General features: G+C 33.3%; 1 protein-coding gene across 10 annotated transcripts in view; it reads right to left on the bottom strand.

Annotated features, from left to right (window-relative positions):
* Positions 1-24900, bottom strand: part of RIMS1 (regulating synaptic membrane exocytosis 1) — a 717070-nt gene that overhangs the window by 128083 nt on the left and 564087 nt on the right. For 8 of the 10 annotated variants that reach the window (XM_072642596.1, XM_072642588.1, XM_072642597.1 and 5 more), the window contains 2 exons: positions 17668-17780; positions 7555-7721 (listed from right to left, as the gene is read on the bottom strand). The exons of the other annotated variants lie outside the window; for them this stretch is intronic. In XM_072642596.1, coding sequence (XP_072498697.1) covers positions 7555-7721; positions 17668-17780 — 280 coding nt within the window. The remainder of the gene's footprint in view (positions 1-7554; positions 7722-17667; positions 17781-24900) is intronic. 10 annotated transcript variants of the gene reach the window in all.

Below are 24900 nucleotides of genomic sequence, written 5' to 3'. Positions count from 1 at the left end.
AAGAATGTGACAGATTCTTATTCCAAGACTTGGGAACCAAAGGGATGGTTATCAGTTTTGGGGATGACTGAAAAAATTACAGTATATGAATATAATGAAGTATTATTGTGACATAAGAAATAAAAAAGAGGGTGTTTTCATCACCCATATCATATTCCCTCACAGGAGATGCTCCCAAGGTCCTCTCCTCACTTTTCATCTCTTTATTCTTTTCTTTTTGTGTCAAATCTTGTTAAATCAAATCCCATCCACTTAATGTACATTTTTATGCAGATGATTCTCAAATTTGTATATCCAGATCTCGATTTACTCCTAAGCTTTAGTCTCACATTACCAACTTTCTGTTGGACATTTTGAATTGGATGTCTTAGAGTTATCTCAAGCTCAACATGTCATAAACAAATTTTACATACATACGTACATACATATGTATGTGTTTATGACACCAACTCCTGTCATTTCTTCTCCAAAACAGACCTTGCATGCAATATCTTTCTCACCACTCCGTTCAGGTCCTTATTATCTCTGATCTGGACTATTACAATAATTTTCTAATTGCTACTTCTGCAATCTATGTCTGATCTCTCTCTATGCCAATCATCTTCCACATATGTGTCAAAGTAAATTTCCTAAAAGTGTAGGTTGAGCATTGTCACATCATATTTTTAAATAAACTAATTCCTGTGGTTTCCTATTACTTCTAGGATCAAATAGAGACTCCTCTGGTTGGCATGAAAAAATTCTTCACAACCTTGTCCCCTTTTACCTTTCAAATATTAGTACACGTTATTCCCTTCAATAAACATTATAGTTCAGTTACACTGTTGTTGATGTTCCGTACACACAACACTCCATCTACTATCTTCATATCTTTTAACTAGTTATCCCCTACGACTGGAATGAATTATCTCTTCATTTCTGCCTCATGAAATCCCTGAATTCCTTCAATATTTTGTTAAATGGCACAATCTGCATCTAGTTGCATGATTTTTCCATGTAACTAGTGCTGGAGCCCCACTGCTCTCCCTTCTCAAAGTTATCCTTATCAGATTTGTAAGTGTTTTATACATACCTATATATGCTTGTTGTCTCCTTTTTTTGAATGGAAGTTTCTGGAAGACTTTAATTTTCTTTGTAATTCTAGTACCTAGCACAGTATCTGGCACATAGTAAGAATTTAGGAAGTGCTTGTTGATTGATCGATGTTAAAAGTCAGTGTAGGATAGAGGCCATAGGGAATATCAGTAATGAATGAAATACCAAATATGATTTTCAAATATCAAACTGATTTTTCTATCTACATGTCTTTCAAACTACAGGCATTAGGAATTTCTCCATGGCAGTTATAATCGATCATTTCTAGAGTTATTTATTTTTAGGCTAACTGCTTTTATTTTGGTTTCATATATGATAACCTGAGTGATTAAAAATGTGGTGCTAAGTTAAAAGTTCCTTACTCCATTACTGCATATTAACTTCTCTTCTTATCTTTTTCTTTATTGGGGCAGCTAGGTAGCACAGTGGATAGAGTGCTGGGCCTGGAATCAGGAATTGTCTTCCTGAGTTTTAATCTGACCTCAGACACTTACTAGCTGTGTGACCCTGGGCAAGTCATTTAACACTGTTTGCCTCAGTTACTCATCTGAAAAATGAGCTAGAAAAAGAAATGGTAAGGTACTCCAGTATCTTTGCCAAGAAAACCCCAAATGGAGTCACAAAGATGCAGATACAACTGAAATGACTGAACAACAAAGATTTCTTAACTAGAAATGGGAAAATATCCACAAAAAGGGGTTTAAATAGAAAGGGGACTAAAAGAAGAATACATTAGCCATTGCAACTTGTACTAGAGTGGATCATGTCATTTCTGCATTATTGAATTAGCTATTAGAAGTGACTTGTCTAAGAAATGCTACTTATGTTGCTCTAGAATTTGGCAATTATAAGGCTCTTACGTATGATTCCATTCTGAGGAAGGATTAGACAGGGACTGGACTTATGATTTTATTGGTAAAGGCTGGCACTTCCTCTTCAACTTATACTCTTAGAGAGTTGTCTAGAACATTGAGAGGGTAAATGAATTTCCTAAGGCCAAACAGCTAACATGTGTCAGAGGGAAGATTTAAATAAAGATCTTTTTGGTTCTGAGGTCAACTCTCCATTAACCACACCACGCTGCCTCCGTCTTGAAATGGAGGCACTAACTTAATTACATGCTCTCTCTCTCTCTCTCTCTCTCTCTCTCTCTCTCTATATATATATATATATATATATATATATGTATATATATGTTACTGAATAATTATTCTAATGGCTTAGTCATGCTTTTGTCACAATAGTATTTTCTAGGGTATTAAATGGTGTGATGGTTAGAGTGCTGCACCTTTAGTCAGGAAGACAACTTCAAAGCTAGCCCCAGACACTTACTAGTTATGTGATCCTGGGAAAGTTCCATTACCTCTCTCAGCCTCAGTTTCCTCATCTGTAAAATGAGGATAATAATAGCACCTACCTCCCAGGGTTATTGTGAGAATAAAATGAGATCATATTTGTAAAGTTCTTTGAAAACATTAAAGTGCTATATACAAGCTAGCTATTATTATTATTTGGATACTTTCCTCCATATTTAAGGACAAAAGATGAATTTCTCATTACCTTTTCCTTCCAAGATTTGTCTTTTCATTAATTTTGAATTCACATGAATTCTCTATTTAATGTTGATTAAGAGGAATCTCCTAAAGTCATTAGCATCACTTATACATAACTACTGGTAGAAACTATGATACTAAAGACAAATATTTAGTGGTGGAAGAGGGCAATGAAATTGATGGATAGCAAACCACATTTCCTGTGCATATATCTACATGATGTTTTTTAAAAAAAATGAGTCAATATTAGGCTCATGAGAAACTTGTTAAAATAAAAATATATTCATAATATACAATTAGAAGATGATCATCACATGGGACAAAAGTAAAAGTAGTCCCTTCTCATTGCAAAGGGACTTGCAGGAAGTATTAGTCAAAATGGACTATAAACCTCTAAACTACAAAAATTAAGCAGCTGAAAGGAGTGGAGACACAAAAGATGAAGCTAACTTTTACTTCACATCATCAGCAAATGAATGTCTTCTTTCTGGGTATTCGAAATTCAATTTCTTTTTATTGTGCCCTGACTCAATGTCTTCCTGATCTTCCACTTCCCATGCTCTGTTTCCTTCCTTTCTTTTTACATTTTTGCAGATGACTAAGGACTTAACCTTTCTGAAGTCATACTATATAGTCATGAAAAATGAAATGCAGACAATTGAAACAGCAGATAATAAATTACCATTGCTCATTCTAGATTTTTTGGGGGTATATTAAGGTTATACATAATTTAATATGGCTTTGAATATCAGTAATCATAACTAATGAATATACGTCGAGTATACTTATTTATTTTTTACTCTAGACTAGAATATCTCATATTGTATATAATATACAAAGAACAGGCATAAGAATGTCTTATCCTAAATCATCACTTTATCTATCCTGAGGACAGATGAAAAGTTATTACACATTGAAAGATTAACCAGATATTAAAATATTTTTAGGAAAGATGATTGGTCAAATCTTTAACTTCACAAAAATCTCCATTTTGTTAACAGAATACGGGTTTCATTTCAAATAACAGTTTCCTGAACTTTAGTGTCCTTAGCAAAATAAGAGTAGGCTGACTGGCTGATTGGCAGATAATTACACTTCCTTATTAACACTAGAGTCAGCAAATGGAACCTTAATGAAAAAAATCATTGTGATTTACATAATAGTAAAAAATTTTTAAAAGTGAGCTCAAAATGTCTTAAATTCTTAAACCCAAGTCCTGATGTTTCTAAAAAGAACTGAATTCATATAAAGAAAAACTTAATGGGGTGAAAGTTATGGTAGATCACTCTTTGTTTTCCACTACATAGAATGAAAGGATCAAAGATGTATAGCTGCAAGGGATGTCAGAGGTCACGTAGTTCAAACATGCTATTTTGTAGATATGAAAACAGAGACTCAGAGAGATCCAGTAACTTGCCCAAGGTCAAACAGGTATAGGTACCAGAAGAATTTTGAGATTTGAGCCCATGCTCTCCGATGCCAAATCCTGTGCCTTTCCTCACAAGAGGACAGTACTTGGCATATGTTTGCAATATTGTGGGATGATCCAAATCAGTGGTTCTCTGGCTTAAACCCGTAAATAAGAATCAGAAATATCAATTTTATTCTACCATAGTTTTTACAAACATAAACTCATTAATTGAACCTTTTTTTGTTATATAAATCTGTCAAACCAGTCTGATAACATAGCAGAGTCCATCAAGGAAACCTCTGATTTGCTAAACTGACCTTGACACCAAACTGTGCATTTCTTTTGATCTAACAATACCACTGCTAAGTCTGTATCTCAAAGAGATTTTTTTTTAAAAAAAGGGAAAAGGAACTATGTGTACAAAAATATTTATAACTGTTCTTTTTTTGTGGTGGCAAAGAATTGGAAATGGAGGGTACACCCATTGACTGGAGAGTGACTGAACAAGTTATGGTATATGATTGTAATGGAATACTGTTGTGATATAAGAAATGACAAGCAGGTTGATTTCAGAAAAACCTAGACACACAAGAACTGATGCAAAGTGAAGTGAGCAGAACCAGGAGAATATCATGCACAGTAACAGTAATATTGTATGATGATCAACAGTGAAGGACTTCTCTATTTTCAGCAATAAAATTGTCTAAGACAGTTCCAAAAGGACTCATGATGAAAAATGCAATCCACCTCCAGAAAAAGTCTGAATAGATTCTGAATGCAGATTGAAGTATACTATTTTTCACTTTATTTTTTGATTGTGTATTTTTTGTCTGTTCTATTTCACAATATAATTAATATGGAAATGTGTTTTGAATCATTGCACATGCATAACCTATATCAAATTGCTTACTATCTTAGAGAAAGGAGGGAGAAAAGTAAAAAATGAATGTTTAAAATTGCCTTTACATGTACTTGGGGAAAATGAAATGTTATTTCAAAAATTGAAAAACAACAGACTTGACAAGAGTTATGATGTCATCAAGACAATCTCTCCACTAATGTACCTCTCTGTACCACAGTAAACTTTTTCTGTGATTGAAAACAAACAACTAAAAGCCTTTTCACTACCTATTGATCAAACTCCTGGAGACTGCTCCTAGGGACAGGTTTCTTTGACCATAGCTGAACTGTTCCCTAGATAACACATATACCCTTTGTTGCTAGAACACAATCTATCTGTTCTTTCAAATATAAACCACATAGTAAAGAAAAGAAATGCAAAAAAGAATTAATGATGCTTCCTACACAAATATAATTGTAGTTCTGATCAAAAAGAGGTTAACATAAGAACTGGTGGATCTAAGCAGTTTATGCACAGAAAAAAATCATCTTTTTACTGGTGCATACTTGTTCATAAACTATCAAGCAATTAATGGATTTTTACTGTATTATATTCTTTGCTGAAAATACTGTGTAGAAAATCTTGCATGATATTAAGTATAGAACCAAACTATAAATGTAAGTAAAGTATAACTAATACTTAGTTATCATATTATATGTGGACAATTTGTGATATTAAGTGTAGGCATCAAATAAATATAAACATAAGTAAATATCTAAATACAAAACTTAATCATAATTTTAAATTTATACTTAAATTAGAAACTTTTTAAAAAGTAATAAGGAAAACTCTCTAGGAAAGAGAAGATAAAATCATAAGAGCCCCCATTATGTAGAGTAAACTCTTTGTTATCTAAATAAAATTTCAGATTTGTTCTAAATTCATTGTGGTTAGTCCTTGGCAAATCTTTGCCAATGGACTAGTTTTCCATCGTATCAACCATATTTCTAGAATACATAATGATACCCTATCTCCCACAGGGTTGTTGTGAAGAATGCATTCATTTTGTAAACCTTAAAATGATATATATATATATATGTATATATATATATATATATATATATAAATTATTATACCTAAAAATCTCCTTGAGGATGAGGGTTTTTTTTCTTTTTATTCCTAGAGGGTATCAAAGTGCTTAATAAATCTTTGGACTGTATTGTACTACTTTGAATGCTTGGTATTAGGTTGACTTATAAAGGTTGCTCTCACACATTGTGTTCAGAGAGAATAGTCTAGGATATTACTGGGGATCCTTTTTTAAAATTTGCAACTAAAAGCTGTCCAACAACCTGTAAGTATATGTTTCACAATAATGTAAAGTTCTTTTTTTAGAGATTAGAGAAATTATAGTCAAAATATGCATAACACAAAAACTTTTTTTCTTAGAATATTATTAGGGAAATTGTCAATGGAAACACTTTGCTGAGTAAGATGAATAAAGTTCAATTGATGTAGTACTTTGTGATTTATGAACATCTCTTCTTATAGCCACTCTGCAAGGCAAGCTCAGAGATTTAGGATTGAAAGTGTCCATAGAGATTATTGAGTCTAGCCCTTTCATTTTATAGATAAGGAAACTGAAGTTCAGAGACCTTCAGTGACTTGTCCATGATCACACAAAAGGTGAAGGAGTTAGGATTTGAAACCAGACTTTTTGTATCAGAATTCAGTGCACTTTATCCTGTACCAGGATGCTTGGCAAAGACCAAGAATAAAACTATTTTATAAACTAGTTTAAAATTCTTTCAGAGAAGAATTGATCATGTCCTATTGGTTATTGTATCTCTTGAGTCTAACACAATAAACTGAACATACTAAGTACATAATAGATGTTTGCAGATAATTAGTGACTAGATTATTATCATAAAAGATTAGTATGCCATGTATTTTGTCCTAGCAACTTAAATGTGAAAGGCTTTTCTACCTATCTCCTCAAAGGGAAATTGAGCAGTAATGATATTGAGAAAGGGGTGGTTTTTCAATATGCCACCCATTGGTGAATTCACAAAATGAAGTTACTTGATCTATAAGACTATTCTCTAGTGAGTTGTGGCATTTTGGTGCATAGCATATGTCATTGGTGTGTCATTACATTTCAAGTTCCTCATTCTTCTCTCCCAGTTTTTGATGAGGGGTTTTGGTGATAGTAATAGTAACTAGGACATGAACTCAGATCTTCTTAACACCCAGACTGTCCCTTCTCTCCATTAAAACATTCTGCCCTCTTTGAGGGGATTTAAGATGGCAAAGTTAATCAAATTGATAAGTTACTATCAAATAGAGGACTATTCAACCTGAATAAATATCGATAGTCAATGGCCATTTGATCTCAATCCCATTACTTCAACTGGAATGACGTTTATTTTTATTTTTTTGCTGCTTACCCATGCTCCCATTCTCAAATGTTCAGGGTCCCAGGTTGCATCACTAAACAATAAAATATTAACTTTCTCTAAAGACAGTGAAGAATTATTAGAACTCTCAATCTATGTCCTGAGCAGTTATTTGAAAGTTTGTTCTTTTTATTTTTTCTTTTTGATAAAAAAAAACAAAACTCCAGGACATACAAAGGGCGTAGATTGCCAACTCACCTGATTCTACCCCTGGGGCGCTCAGATTGCTCTGACATAAAGCTTGTGCTGCTGAGGCGTGAGGCACTGCTGGTTCGGGAAATGGCTGACACATCGCTGACATCACTATCTGATGATTTGGCAGAGACGTTATCACAGCTTCTGTATTGATCTTTATGTATGTTATACTAAAGATTAAAAACAAGAAAGCATGAGCACCATTATCACCTCTCAGGGCAAACACAGATATACAAGGCGATGAGTTAGCCAAATACCTAAATATGCATAGGTACTTTTAGAAAGACAAATTGAGAAAAGTTATTGAAACAATCTAGAGATAGGTCAACAAGCACTGGAGAATTACCATCTCCAAATGGTTAATACTATCATAAAAGGCTGCTTCATGAGGATCTTAGAATTGTTTCCAAGGACTTGTCAAGACTAAATTAAAAGGTAGGCATTCAGAAATAGAAAATTCATGGTATCAGAATCAAATAATAAAATTATTTAATTAAATTAATTGAATAATTAATTGAAGTAATTAATTTAAATACATTAATCAAATTAAAAATAATTAAATAATTCATGGACATGCCAAAGGGCAGTGTAGTGTAGGGTATAGAAAAGTCCAGCCTTATAACCAGGAAGAACTGGGCTCATGTTCTGTCTCTGACACCTATTAGTTGAATGGCCATGGGCATCACCTATTTCTCAATGACCTCAGACAGTTCTTTAAGCATATAATTACTTACCTGACTCTAATATGAATCAGTAGAGGGCATTTCCCTTACTGAAGAAGTTAGAGATACCTCCTCCCTACTCCATCCCAACACTTCCCCCCCAAAAACCAAACCAAACCAAAACTTTTACTCTAACAAATGCAAAATGGTTTTTCTCATCTGTGACTGACACTGCTGAAATCATTTTAAAGGTTTTTCAAGATATTATTTATTCGCAGTCCTAAGACATCTCCTAAACCTATCCTCATGTTATATTTTCTCACTATTTTTTCCTAGTTCTTTGCCCTTGACTATTTCTCAATTATTTTCCAATGTTTCAAAATTTCTATGGTAATAATCACTGATTTAGAGGTTCAAGGGTCTTATAAATCACCTAATATAGGGGTTCTTCACCTTTTTTTGTCATGGATTGATGACAAATCTGGTTATGGCAATCTGGCTAAGCCTCCGAACCCCTTCACAGAATTAACCCTTTTAATGTATAACATAAATATGATTACAAACCAATTACATTGAAATACAGCTACAAAGACATTTTTTTTAAAGTGCGCAGTTCCTATGTTAAGAACCTGTGATTTTGTCCTATTTTCTCATATTTTTGATGAGGAAATTGAGGATCAGAGAGGTTATATGACTTGCTCAAGGTCACATAGGTAGTAAAGGCAGAGTCACAATGCAAATTCATGTCCTTTGACTCCAAATCCACAACTTTTTGCTGCACAAACTGGGGCACTTCTTCCAAAGATGCAGATTGTGGCATCTCTGCACTGTGGTAGACTGAATTGGGAGTTGATGTGTCCAAAAAAAAAAAAGAAAGAAAGAAAAAGTTTCAACTCTTAAAGGTCAACCAACTGGTGAGGGATCTCTCCAAATTCATTTAGACTTGTCATCAGCCAATTTACAAAATCTATCTTTTGTCCTAGAAACAGACCTTCAAGGCTTTTGATCTTGTACCAAAGGTTGCGCTCTGCAGTTCAGAGAGGTTCATCCCCAGAAGACTGGCCATCATTTTTTTTTAGTCATGGCAAAATTTTAAACATGGAACACAATAATAATAATCTATACTATTAGAAACCTCATGCATGCTAATGATGATGTGCACTAAGGGCATCACCCACACAAAGGAAATACATTCTTTGAAATTATTTTTCAGCCATAGTCCACTGCTATATCTACTCCCTCCCTCTCCCCCACCTCCAGTTGTCTCTAGAGATTATTGCACATAGCACAATGAAAATTCATCTCTGCCTACTGTGGAACCAAAATGAAACCTATCATACAGGCCCTCGCGCTGGAAAGATGCCATGAAGACACATATGCATAGAAGGTATTTACTTGAACTTAAGGAAAGTCAAATCCCTGGAATGGGGACCTGCCCTATGATAATTTTCTCTTGTATTTTCAAATTAGCTATTATCTTTTAAATCTCATGTATTATGTGTATGTCTCACCCCCACCTTAGTTTTCTAAAACTAAAGCACTCACAAAAAATCAAGCAAATACAATAAAAAAGGAACATTTTTTCCTCTAAAAAGTGAAGAGCTCAACTCTTCTCCAAAATAATCTCTTTGTTGTTGGTCAGTTGTGAGTTGGATGTATTTTTAAAGTTCAAATTTAAGTATTATCTTAAGTGATGAGGTAATATGTTCACTTACCAACACATGCTGTCTTTGCAGCAAAGGGAACTAAGACCCAACATCCACCTACAATATTTACTATAGTTTCTAGCAATGTCTCATTCAGAAACACCTTACTAATTTTGATAACTCTAGTACTAATCTGTATAGCTTTTGAAACTCAAAAGACAATACAATGAGGTATGTGGTAGAGAATGAGAAAAATTCCTTGAATAACAAAGGAGCTCTCAAGCCCCCCAAATTCTCAGATAAGTCTATGATATTCTGAGAAATGGATGTTAAGTAACATCTAACTCATTTTATCATAATTGTGAGATATTAATCAACCATATCATACCTAGAAGGCTGGTCTTAGAGTTAGGAGGTTAGTTTAAATCCTGCCTTATACACATACTAGCTATGTGATCTTGGGGAAGTCAATTAGCATGTTAGTATTCCTAGATGGTTCTCTTAGTCACAGAATTACTAATATGAGTGTCTAGAAGGAGTTTTCCTACCAAAGAGTTCCCTGTTCTGATGAACTCAAAGGTCTGGTTAAAAAACAGTAACAAAATGTAAAATGAATAACACTACTTAAGTCTTTCATTAGACATCTCTCTTCTTTGGTGAAAACTTGAAAGAAGAAAGGGACAAAGATATTCTGATGTAAAATCTCTTATGGTTGGCTCCACTTCCGTTTTATTAACTCTGTTAGGAACGTTCAGTAAATAAAACACATGAACTATCATCTATTACCAGTGCATGTTTCATTATTTTCCTTTTCTCTAAGCCATATAAAGTTCTATCAAAATTTTAGAACCATATGTTTTGCTTTGGGGGAATTTTTATTTAATAGAATTGTATATTGCTTACTTCAGAGGCTCAAGAGTTCATAGAGTATGAGATGTGCCTGAATTCTAATATATCTAAGCGTATAAGTATTCAGAATGAGAAGGACTTGGACAGGTCATCCAATCCAACCCTTTCATTTTATAGACGAAGAAAATTAAGTCCCTTGAGGTAAAAAGACTTTCCCAGGATCATACAACTTCCAAAAGGCAGAGAGGAGTCTTGAGCCTGGTTTTATGATTCTTTCCACTGTAATATGTGGTCTTTCATTAAAAATAATTAAGAATGATTAATTTACAGTAGCAATATATGAAAAGCATAGTGAAAATCATCTTGAGTCCCTTTTTCTTGATAAAGGAAATAGGTATACTTTTTAAAATGAGACATCTGAAGTAAAAGGCACTTAGAGTAGCATTTAATTTTACCACAGCACCTAGCCACTATGGTTAATTGATCCCAAATACTGTTACCTGGATGTAAAATCAATAGAAGAAATGAGAGAAAGAGATTTAAAGACTAGAAGGCATTCAAACTTCAAAGATAATACACTTGTACAAGTATTTAGGAGAAATTTGCTGCTATTTTTTATCTCTGGATCTTAACAATAAAAGCTCAACCTAACACTATTTAAAGGAGCAGTGTATCTTCCTTGATTTCTGGAATTTTCCTCAGAAAATATGTGGCATATTCAATAACCATAAGAAAATACATCCTTTAGGTTATTATTATACTTGTTATTATTTTGTAAATAAAGAATCTCATTTAAACTCTGATTCTTTCTTAGAAAAAGACAACATCGCTCTTTTAGAAATATTGATTAAATTATTAAGATTCAGGTAAAGGGAAGAGATGATGGCCAAATTCAATATATCTAACAGTTATCATTCTATTGGTTCTTAGTTATAGTTCTAATAATAGGGACAAAGAGGTGGCTTGTTAAAAAAGCATGGAGTTTAGATCCACAGAAACCTGAGTTTGAAGCCAGTCTCAGATTTCTGCTAGTTATAGAACCTTAGGCAAACCACTTAATCTCTTTGTTTCTCAGGTTTTTTTTTTTCCACCTATAAAAGGAGGGGGATTGGATTTGGTGGCTTTTGAAGGGCTTTACAATTCCATGTCATTGATATTTCATAGGATAAGCATTGTACCTGTCATTCCACTGGTTTGATGCATTCCAGGTAATGGACCTGAATTAACCAACACAGTGCACAGTGGTAATTTAAATGGGAAGATCTTTCCCATTCATGGATAGGCCCATGTGACTTGTTTAAGTTACATGGAAGCCAGAGTCACCTGAGTCTGAGTCACATGGAGCCTGCGGTGGGAGAAGTTTGCTGAACAGGTGGAATAGGATGGGAGGAACAGGAAGAGGTGGAGTTGGAGCAGAGCTGAAAAGAAATTGGTCAGAGTCTAGCTAGAGCTAGGATGGTTGCAGGCAAACAGGCTGGTGGCTAGCCTGAATGAGAGTTTTGATTGTGATTTTCTTTAAGGGAGCTGGTTTGTGGGAAGCCTAGCAGGGGGAAGGATTGGGATGGTGTTATGCTCTGCATTGTTATTGTGTATAGATTTTTGTTACTATGTTGGATCTGGCTTTCTGATGTCTGAATGAATAAATGTTTTGGTTCTGTCTTCCATGTGGAGCATCTGTTGTATGTTTTGATTCAGAATTGCAACAGCATATTCATGGTTGCCTTAAGCACTGTGAATATGGCATTGGTGCTACACAGTGTTCGCAATTTAGCAATTTCTCTGCAATTTATAGCCATAGAAAGTTGCCTGGAAGACTGAGAGATTAGATGACTTGCTTCTAGGGAAATGTAGCCAAGTTTGATTCAGAGGCAGGACTTAGAACCGCTGTCTTCCTGACTTGAAACATTCTATCTACTTAGCTTCTTTATTGAGGAGAGATTAGACTTATTTTAAAGAAATTAAATGCAAATAATTGGTATTAATAAGAAAGAATATATTTTCTCAAGTTCTAGATGATCAATAAAATGAAACAGCTCTTGAAACTGTGGGAAAAGCCAAACTTGCTATTGAAACTACGCTGTTAAAAAGACAGGGTAGAAGGAGACTTGGAGGTCATCTACACAATACAATGAATCTTAAAAAACTGGATAATGGAGATTTTGAATCTAAACTGCTGCCATGTGGTTTAACATGTGCAATAGAAAATATTTATAAAAGTTAAGACAAAACTCTTATGCCACTAGTAAAACTACAAAAAAAAAAAAAAAACAATCCTTACTCCACATATCCAGATATAATAATCACTATTCTGTACAAGAATTTTTACATAACTTATTTTCTTTTCATTAACCAAAAACACTACAATTCAGAAAGGACTCCTCTGGAGCAAATTTTTTTGAAAGAGTTTTCCACAAAGGTCCTACTTTAGTGCCTCATTGTGCTGCTGAGCTGATTAGTTCCTAAAGACTTTGCCATTGGAATGCAGGCAAAGCAGGCTTTGATAATGTGGTAAGGCTTTTAGTATGGTTCCAGTGATCGACAATGTCAGCTTAAGCTAAGCATGGAGGAGATTGCATTAGCGTGTTGGCTACAAAGTGATAAATTCTTTGGTATTGGTAACCCTTGAAACAAAGAAAAATACAAAATTGCACCCAGGGAGACGTAGCTCCCTTATTCTTCTACAAAGAATAGTTGCAGTGTGGCAGAGGGTGATAAGAATGACAAAAATCATTGCATTAGCAACAAATAGGAATTTCACTGTTCATTAAATGTATACTCTTCATTTGACAAGTGAGCTGATATCCCAGTAGAAGAATCACTATACGTTTGTTGGCATTCTTACTCTAAATGAAATCAGAAGACGTAAAAAACAGATGCAGCTAAATTGCAGGAAAACAAAGGGGAAAGGAAGGATGCATGTTGGACATAAGTAGACTTCAGCATTCTCACATGCAACAAGTGAGTACATTATGAATGAGAAGAAGTCTATGTGAGGTGGTCATATAGTAGGAGGGGGAATGATCTATGGATAGATCCAATATTACATGAAATATTTCTTGAAATGAATTCACTTATATTAATTAAAAAATAAAACAATTCACTCATGTTGGCTACAGCATCTGGGGAAATTATGGAAGGGTACAGATGAGAATCACATAGGGCAAGACATATGAATAGTACATGTCTGATAGCAGAGGAGAGTGGTCTCTGTTGGATGAATTCATTGAAGTATAATGGTAAGTATTAAGAGATCTGCAGAATGGCAAAGAAAGGTTATTCCTATATTTTTGTAAGATATTTGATATTACAGGAGACAAGATGGATAATGCGGATTACATGATCACATAGTTAGCTAAACTTTAGATTGAATGACTAGATCAAAAAGTATTGATTAATCCAGCTTGTCAAATAGGTTGTCTCAGGGCTTTTTCCTTGGTCAGTCTCTATTCAACATGACTGACAAGCTTATAAGTGGAGATAATAACATATTTATGAATTACAGAAACATAGGAGTGTCAACTAATGTTGGATGTCAGTATTCGGGAAAAAATATCTTGATGAAGCTTAAACAATGGGAAGTCTGAATCCAATAAGATGGAATTTAACATGGATAAATGGAGAATTCTACAGTTGGATTTAAAAAATCCATAAGCAAATATAGTATGGGAGAGGTATAGTTTTGTCAAAAATAACCTATGAATTTACATTTACTATAAATTTACTATCAGTCAATAATATAACATGGGAAAAAAGAGTGTCCAAAGAAAGACTGATTCACTCTACTTTGGTTGGAACATAGAGTATTCAATTCAATTCAGTAAGTGTTTTCTAAGTCCTAAGCTATGTGCTAGGTCCTGTAATGGGAAAGAGATACAAAACCAAAAATGAAATAGTTCCTGCCCTCACAGAGCTTATATTCTGTTAGAGAATGATACTCAGTTTCATAGGTCAGATTTAAGTAGCACATTGAAAAGTTGGAGAAAATCCAAAGAAATAGGAGCAGAATGTTAAATGAAATCAGGTCACTTCAGAATTGGCAAAAAACTTGGGGATATTTAGCCTGGAGTAGAGAAGTCTTGGGCAGCACCATAATAGTTGTCAAATGTTTTGAATGGTTCTTATATGGATAAGCTTTAGTTACATAGACCAATTCTTTTTTTCAGATCAAATGGGTAGAAGTTATAGGGAGATAGATCTCAAAACAGTATAAGAAAGAACTTTCTAAGAAATATGTCCAAAAAAAAAAAAAAGAGCTTCCTTGAGAAAGAGTGAATTCCCCACTACTACAGATAACTTTAAGTGAAGGCTGTCTGGACAGTCCTGAGAGGTATTGCAGAATAGATTCATTCATTGAGTAAGGAATGAATTTAAATGCTTCTAGAGACCCTTCCATCACTGAGATTCTAATATGGTATGGAATCTAAACATAAGTTATAATCAACTAAATTTAATTTTTAAAGATATATTGGTTTTAAAATTATGCTGAAATGGCATTTTTTTACTATATTCAGATAATGAGTCATGAATTCTTAGCTTTTTAGAGCTCAAAGGGAACAAGACACCCTCTACAGTTATTCAAAGGAGAAAACAGGCCTAGGGAATTTGAATACAAGTCTAGATCATACAAGTATTTCCATCCAAATATTATAAAGTTTCATAAAACAAGATGCTTTTCAAGAGTGGCATTAATATAATTGGCAGTAATACGGCTTGAAAAATATTTTCAATCAATTAGAAAATACTAAATTAGTATACCTGAAATAAGGCAATGCTAATTTTAATACATGCTAGAATACTTTGTTTAGGTTGCACCTAGGGCAATACAAGAAAAAAGAAGACACAAGCACTTGCTAAAATATTTAGTATATGCTAGGCATTGTGCTAAATGTTTTACAAACATTATTTCATTTGAGCCTCACAGCAACTTGGGGAGTAGGTGATACACTTTGTCCTGCATTGCCGCAGAGGAAACAGATTGGTATAGGTTACTAACTGTCACACAGCTAGTAAGTATCTGAAGCTAGATCTGAAATCAGGTCTTGATGACTCTAGGTCTAGAGCTCCTACAGCCTACAACAATACATTAATGCTGGGCAGCGAAAAATGAAATGATCGATTAGTCAAAATATAGTTCTACTCCTATTTCTTTGACCAATCACCTAATTTGACTAATTATCTAATCTCTTTACCTTGGATTTCTTATCCACTAAATGTGGACCTAATTGATCCTTTCCAAACTCTACAGTTCTAGATGACATTTTCATATCCCTAAATTTTGAAATTTGGTCATATTTTGTTCTAATGGAGCAGTACCCTAGAGATTCCAGATAGTTGATTTTTTTAATCTTTATATACATTTGAAAAACAGTGAGTATAATGCTCTAGAGTTATAGAATATGATTCACCATGCATGTGATTATTTATTTGTTGGAAAAGACAACTCAGGATGAATTGGAAAGCATTGTCCAAACCATACTTCTTTGCTTGATTCCTTACTTTCTTTTCCCCCTTCTCTCTGATAACAGTGTAAAATAGTAGCATAAAAGGAACAAGATTCCTCCTGTAAAGTTACTTTTTGACATATTCCTTGATCTTGTGATCTTTGATGTTGGTATTTGATTCCAAAGGATGAGAAAGATCTCAACTTTCCTTCTGCTTTCTACTAGGATGTATTTGGAGTAAGGGTGAGGGCAAATTATGTTGTCAATTGAAAGAAAAAAATAAAGAAATTAAATAAGCCAAGGAGGAGACAGTGATTTGAAGGAGAAGAGGAACTATGAAAGATAGCTAGATTCAAGGTCTAGTAGTTTAAAGCATGAAAGAATGTTGCTTATTGACCTGCCTTTGATTAAAATTCCATCTTTTCTAAAGGTAGTTCAGATTCTTAGGAATTTGGGTAGCACTGCACAGCAATACTGCCAGTTACCTATGGTAATATCCCTCCTTGAACTAGGTTGGAAGTGATGTGAGTGTGATTCCAGGTAATTATTTATTCTGTTTAATAGAACTAGTAGCTTTGTCTCCCAATGTACATTCAATCAAATACAATTTCCAAATATCTTTGTTTTCTTTGTAAAAGTTTCTAAATAGATAGGTACATGACTGAAAATCTGCGCTATCAAAAGTCATATTTTTAGTTCTGGTCTATAAAACATAAAGAAACTAATGATGAGGCTGTCATGTGAACCTTGTGTTTCTTATGTTCCTCTGTTTCTAATGTGCTGCTTTGGATGATAATTGGACCTCAAATAATTTTTGTAATCATGACTGCAATTTCTATGATTGAAATGAATTTGAAAACAGTGCCTTGAATAAACATGCTTTTAATAAAACCATTAGCAATTCCCTATAATTAAATCTTTTTAGATTTTCCTTTAAAATATTATTAGAATACAAATGCTACTTGCTAAAGATAAATTATTGTAATTTAGAAAATGTGTAGCTTCTTTTGAGTTCAAAACAGTATTACTGTAGGCATAAATCAGCGATAAATATGAGCTATAAAGAGCAATATTTTGTCATTAACAAACATCATTATATATAGATATATATGTAAACATACATATTGAAAGCCTACTTTTCAAAATTTCTGTATTTACCTTATGATTCGGTTGTTTGGTATTTTAACAAGAAAAGCTAGTAAACTACTTCACAATTACTGCTTATCTACACAAATTTGCCTAAAGCATTCTTAAAACAGTTAAGTGTTTCTTTTTCACATACTGTACAATTATGGATCACAGTTATTGATGTCTGGCCTTACTTTGCACAAAAGCATCTGTGTTTTGTTGAAATGTAAGGAAGCAATAGTCACTGAAAGGTTTGCAGTAAGTATGATATAAAAAAGATAATTTATAAAACCATAATTACTTTTAAAAATTCAGATATGTGTCCCTCCACCCTCTATGAATACTGCATTTCTAAGTGGGAAAATTACAGTTTTATTACTGCTATTTTACCTTGGAATATTGCTCGCGATCAAGCTCTTGGCTAGAACCAGACCCTGTTGTCTGCTTATAGCGATGTACTTTCATTTTCATCTGTCTTGTTCGCTCCTCCACTACTAAGCTTGCTGTAAAAACACACAATGGAAGTCCATTAAAAGATGTAGAACACCTTTTAAGAACTGAATGGATTAAGACTTCAATGTTAATGATCTTCCAATTAAATGAAATATAGAAATAATTCACATGACAATAAGCTGGACGATATGCAGAGTTTACAACACTACCGAATGCCAGTCTAGAAATGAATGAAATCTAAATCACACAGGACTGGACACACATGTTAGTAACTTAAGATAAGTACTCTAAGTTTTGTTTGAAAGGATATACTCTAAACGCTCATTAAAAATGATTATATGAAAGCAATTTAGTTTTAAATTTGTTGTTCTATTAATCGGCTGACTATAGAGGATATCTATAGAGAAAGAGTAAGTCTAGAAAATAACACATCATACAAATATGCACATGCATACATGCATGAACACATACACTAAAGCATTTATCTCCAAAAACTGCATCAAGTACATATCATTTACTATCCTGAGACATTCTTTATTAAATCATCTAATACTCACAGTAGCTATTTGTGACTCAGCCATTTTCTAGTAGTGTGTGTTTGTATGCACATCTGTGCATACATCTGCATCAGCTTAGACTATTGCTGAGAATAGGATCATTAATTTTAAAAAGTTCATTTTTCTATAGAGCTGGTTGTTATGTCCAAATCAGGTGCATGAAAAATTTAATTAAAATTATCTTTCTTTAAATTACATGTGTTGAAATACACTCCTTTTAAACTTTTTTTCCCTTCTAAAGTAGCAAGTCATTGGAATTTTGGGGAAAAGTTGCCCCCTTATAGATAATATTCTCTTGTATTAAAAACAACAACCATTATAATCATCCATAACATGCTGACTTCAGGAACATACTCCTCCTTCCATTTTTTAAACAAATGAAGGTAAAGATTTGAAAAATCATGGTTATATATTCATTCCACTCTTCTGATGCTTCATATCTCATTTGTTCAAGATCTATGCATATTTCTGAGATTCATTTATGCCAATTTTGAGGACTACTCTACTTCTGGCAGAAACCTCTTTTAGCTCTCTTTTGAATCCTCTATAGCACCTAGCATATAGTAGGCACTTAAAAAGTACTTGTTGGTTTTATTAACTGACTAGACAGGAAGCCTTTTTTTTAAGATATCCAGACACTTCAGAATAACAAAGAAGCTTTGATCACATTAGGTCAACTGGCTGCTGAGTTAAACCCCATAGAAGCCAATACCCTAGACAAAAATCTAGTTTTAGAGGTGGGAAGTTCTAGGTTCAAAATCCAACTTTAACATTTACCAGCTGTGTGACCATGGGCAAGCCATTTGACCTCTCTGAATCTCAGTTTCCTCTTACATAAAAGGGAAGTAATAATGGCTGTGGTAATTCCCCAGTGAGTGGTTGTAAGGCTCAAATGAGATAATGTCTATAAAGTATGTTTTAATACTCTAAGAATTCTATTATTATGACCTCAAGTATCCTATCAAATTAAGCTTATAATCCATCTAGTTGAAAGATGACCAAATTTAACAGAATTACAGAATCTGAGAGTTGGAGGACACCCCAGAGGCCATCTTATCCAACCCAAATATTAAAGGAATTTCTCCTACAACATACCCAATATGCGGTCATTTAGCCTCTCATTTTTTCTTGAGTCCTGAATCTACTTCTTACTACTTGTATGACTTTGGGTGAGTTACTTGAATGAATAAAAAGCATTCATTAAACATGTACTATATGCTAAGCACTGTGTTAAATATTAGAAATAGAAATACAAAAGACAGCTTCTGCACTCAAAGGGCTTATGATCTAGTAAGATGAACTTACATTCTAATATTTATCCTTCCTGTCCAGATCCGCTTCCTTATTTGTAAAGTGACTGGTTTGCACTAGATAATCTGAGATTCCGTTGTGCTCTATATCTCTGTTTTTCTGATGCGAATAAGTCCTGGACCTATGAATCTACTGTTATATAACACTCTCAGGTAAGGAAATTCTGCTACTAAGGCAAGTCAGCAGCTTCTCTGCAATTTACAGTCTTATAGAGCTTCCCAGAACGTTGAGAAATCAAGTGACTTGCTCAGGGTCACAGAGTCAATATATGTCAGAGTTGGAATTTGAACTCAGGGCTTCCTGACTTTGAAGCTGGCTCTCTATAAATGATGCCACACTGCCTTTTCTGATCACACCTGCAAAGGGCCATGTGCACAGACTCCCATTTGCCATGTGGACAGAGGATTTAATATCAGCATTATCATCATTAAGATGATGGATAGTAGGGAGCATAAGCATTGTCATCATGGTGTTCTTTTTTCCCTTCATCTCATCATTTCACAGATGTCCAGTTCATGGCCAAACAGCAATAACACAAGGTATGTATACCAGAGTATACTTCCATTTCTGGAAGTGGAGACTGAAACTCAAAATTAATGCATGGCATAAGAATTTGGTGCCTTGATTAGTTTTGTTAAGGATTAGTACTCAACAGGTACATAAATTTAATAGGTATTAAATAGAAATCATAACCATATCTGGAGCACTGACTCAATGGGGAAGCATTAGTAAAGTTTTCAGTTAACTATCACAGTTTGCTCGATTAGACAACTTCTCTCTGTCCATCTCATAATGCTGATAAGTGGTTACAGCAATGATCCAATCTTATTTAAGTCTAATGATGACAAGACGTAATGAAGGATGAATAAATTCACTAATATAATATATTTAATATAGCTAACATAATATAAAACACAGAACAAATTCATTTTCCTAAAATTTTATGAGCATTGACAATGAAGGATGTAAAATGTGACTTTATAGATATTCTGAGGATCCCAGTAATGGGTGAGGGAAGAAGGAGAGAAGGTAAACATCATAGCATGGATGTACAAAAAGAAAATGTACAGATAGTGAATAAAATCTTTTCCCTAAATGGGAGACCATCCCACTTGGGCATTCTTCTATGTGCTCTGGAAAGAGCAGTCAAATAACTTATAATAGAAACTTCAGTTTGGATCAGAATAGTTTTAAATAACATTTTGTAAAGCTATTTTTTTTCAGAGTCTGATATTATTTTATTTTAGAACTTTTAAGACTGGTTAAGTCATAGCTCCTAGTTATATGCGTGGAAGGTTACTTGGATGTAGTTTCATGTACTTAACTCTTAGACAAACCCTTCTGTTACTGTATACTACTGAGTCTCAAGCCAATTGTACCCTTCATCAGTTTGGGTGAAATAATCCAATTGCACATTCTGAAACTGGTTTTAATTATGAAATTTTTGGAAATTTGCACCTACTTCATATTTCCTACTAACTCAGGGTTGTTATGAGGATCAAACAATGTAATATGTGAAATGCTTCATAAACCTTAAATTTTTGTTATTATTTCATATAATGCCCAACAAAACGATTGTCAAGCAAAAGAAAGATTGAACTGACAATAATTCCATTACTTTATATATTCACAATCATTTTAAAGAATTCCATTGTTATCACTAGCCAAATGGAAAATTAGTTATATTAAGCTTATCTTCCTACCAGAGAAATGAAGAGACATACTGAATTGTTTACAAATACATCTTTCAGAATCAGAATTAAGGATTGGAAATCAAGACAAGTATCTATACTGATACAACAATATAAATATTTATTATGCTATATGTTTTTAGAAATAATAGGGCTTGGCAAATAGTTATATTGTCTTTAAGAACAATATAAATGGTAAAAATCTAGTCCTGATTTTTGTGGAATCAGAAGTCTAGACCTATTAGCTATTTGACCATCATGGCTGTAGTATAAAGTTGGTATTTTGGGGACTATCTCCTGTCAAATTATATATTTCTCTTCTGAAGGACCATAGAAATGGTCTTTATCATGAAAAATTTTAGCCTCTTCAGAAAAATGGAAGAGTTTGTCTTACTTGTTATGGTTGATGTTCCTCATTTTTAAAATATTTTACCCTTTTCTCAAAACGTTCCAATAAATTCACCCTTTCAGCTGCTGATCTTCAATGATTATCTCTTGTTTACCTCCATTATCTTGCGAATTTTATATGTCTCAATTAATCTCTCAACTCTGCACAGCTTCATTAATTAAGACCCATTGTGGACATATAAAAATGAGCAGCTTCTCCACATGGTTTGTTGAGAAGTTCCCTCCTGTGTGGTCATTAAAAGCTGCATTTTGATTATGTTGGAAATTGCTATACTTGACACTGTTGACTGGTGATGAAAGTGCCATGGTGGCAATTCTGTTGGACATACATATCAATATGGTAACTAGTATAATTGACAAAGTTTTTATTCTTAGGTGTATACTAATTTAATATGTCCATTAATTTTACAATAATATTTCATTAGATTCAAAATATTATAATTTTTTCTTATTAGACTGTAATGCTTACCCTTCAAAAGAATGTTGAGTCACGGACTCAGTATGTATAATGGTTTATATCGATACGTATAATGGTTTATATTATTTTAGTGTTTTACTTCAGTTACATAAATGTATTGAAATATTCTCAAATACAGTAATAACAATTTGTTGTAAGTTTATGACACTGCCTTTCAAACAGAATGATGAAAAAAGAATTACAGTATTAAATCTAAATTTGTCTGTGAAAAGAAAAAAAATTATATTCACATTTGGAAAAAGGCCTTATTTTTCAAGAAAAAGGAAACTACATTAATTATTTGACACTGAATTATTGGCATAAAAAGGGTTAGAGCTTCAATAATAATAGAAATATAAATAACATTATCTCAAAGTATCAAATACTCTAGGTTTTTTAAATTTTTAGGAGATTCAAGCTTGGCTGATTTGCTTTGTACATATATGTTTATATATGTATATATGCATACAAATGAGCTTTTTCAAGATCATGTCTTTAATGAAGACAAAGCAAAAAAAGAAAAGAACCTTTCCCAAACTCTAATATTAAACTTACATTTCACAAACTTCTTATCATCTTTAACACAAACAATTCCAGTAGTAGAATACTTTAATAGAGATCTCAACTCTTCCTTCTAACAATGGGGATAGAATTCCATCAATAGCTACCCAATTTGTATAACATCACCCATATCTTCTTATGCATTCCCCATAGGAAAGCTAACCAATATTCTGAGGGCCTTTCTTCCCTTCTCTTCACATTATGCATACATCCCAATGGAGCACCTAGTCTAGACATTGGTTGTCCTTTACTCTTGCTACATGATAGGTTCCTAATTTTTCCTGGTCATACATTTTTTGAATATCAACTTTTAGATTCCTTCTCCTGAATACTTTTCCAGTGATGATATGTTACTGTCTGCTGACTCCCAACCTGCACCTAGTTTAGTCATATCAATCTCCCAAATAACTAAGAGTTTACAAATAAATTTTCAAAAATTATAGTGAACTGAAAATCACAGTAAATTCATAATAAAAATACCCTGTACTAAACACATAATTGAAAAATCTACAATACTTTTCAAAAAAAAGAAATATATTTACATTTGAATTATTTGGATTTTTTAAAAATGCCTCTTGGTACTCAAAGATTATTTGGTATACTCATGTAAGTTCATTTTTTATTGTAACTATGTAAAAAGATAATGGCATTAATTTTAGGTTATACAGTTTTCACAGCATGCAAATTCTTATAGAAATGCCTACATATAATTTTATAATTGTGGCTAAATGGATAGACTTGGGATCAAGAAAAACATTTTAAACTCTGTCTCTGACATACTATTTGGGTGACCATGGAAAAATCACTTAAACGCTCTATTCTTCTAGGTAACTCTTTGAAATTATAAAATTAGAGAAGAATTTCTAATATGCATTATAGCAGAAGGTCCTATGTCACACAAAAGGTATGGCTTTACCTATCTATCTGTGTGTCTGTCCTTCTATTTACCAATCTGATGCAGTTTTATAAATTTTCATTATGGAAATCTGTATTCACTATGTTTTTCACAATGAACAATTTTCTTTTTTCAAAGAACCAAGAGATTCATTCAAATTAATTTGTAATATACTAACACCATCTTTATTTATGCCTACTTGAATATATGGATCTCTTTCTTTGTAAATGTTCTCAAAGCAGTTCAAATTCATGGAGGGTTAAGAAGTCAATAAAATTTTTCACTGTTGAGATCTCAATGTTGAGTGAAAGTTCAATGTGGAAAATTTTTAAAAATCTCTCTGTACCACTTGTTTGAAAAAAAAACACTACAAGAATAGCCTTGATTAATGTAAATGATAATTATGATGCAAATAATAAATACAATTTAACTACCACTTCTTCTCAAAGTCCTCTTTTAATGACTACTCATGGTTTTGAAAGTCTATACATCAGAAAATGAACTCTGGAGAACCTCCAAGCTGAAATAGTTTCGTGTTTGCGGTCAGCAGCACACTAGGTATCTATTTTTACCCTAAGGACAAGGCTAACTAAATTCAGATATCAACATCTCCAGAAGCATGACCAGAAAAATGATAACATTATTTTTGACCTCTCTAATTCAAGAAAACAGTCTATTAAGACATGAGGACATAGAAATATATTTTAGTGTAGGAAATACCTAAATCTAATGAAAGCAAAGGTATCCAATAGTTTTTAAAAAACAACAAAATGGAAGAAATCTTTACTGAATGAGTAAAGGAGTAAATTAATGGAGGGAAAGGACTTTACGAATTATCCCTTAATAATAATTAATAATGATGATGATAGAAACTAATATTTATATATCACTTAGTATGTGTCAAGCACTGTGATCATTATTTACAATTATTATCTCATATGATCCAGCAGTCCTGGGAAGTAGATGTTATTCCCATTTTACAGATGAAGCAACTGTGACAAATGGATGTTAACTGACTTGCTCAGGATCATACGGCCAAGAAGTGTCTGAGTATGGATTTGAACTCAGGTGTTCTTGACTCCAGGCCTACCACTCTATTCACTGTGCCACAAAATAGAAAGGGGACAAATTTCCTAAAATAGTGGCAAAGGCAAAATGATAGTTACCATTTATTTACAGCTTCATGGTTTTCAAAGTCCTTTACATATGTTGTTCCATTACATCCTTTTAGGTAGCTAGGTGGTTCAGGGCAAAGAATGCTGGATCTGCAGTTAGTAAGAATTGAGCTCA

This window comes from Notamacropus eugenii, chromosome 2 (assembly GCF_028372415.1).
Source record: "Notamacropus eugenii isolate mMacEug1 chromosome 2, mMacEug1.pri_v2, whole genome shotgun sequence".
NCBI lineage: Eukaryota > Metazoa > Chordata > Mammalia > Diprotodontia > Macropodidae > Notamacropus > Notamacropus eugenii.
The sequence above is the reverse complement of the archived record's forward strand: the minus strand, read 5'-3'. Positions and strand labels throughout refer to the sequence as shown.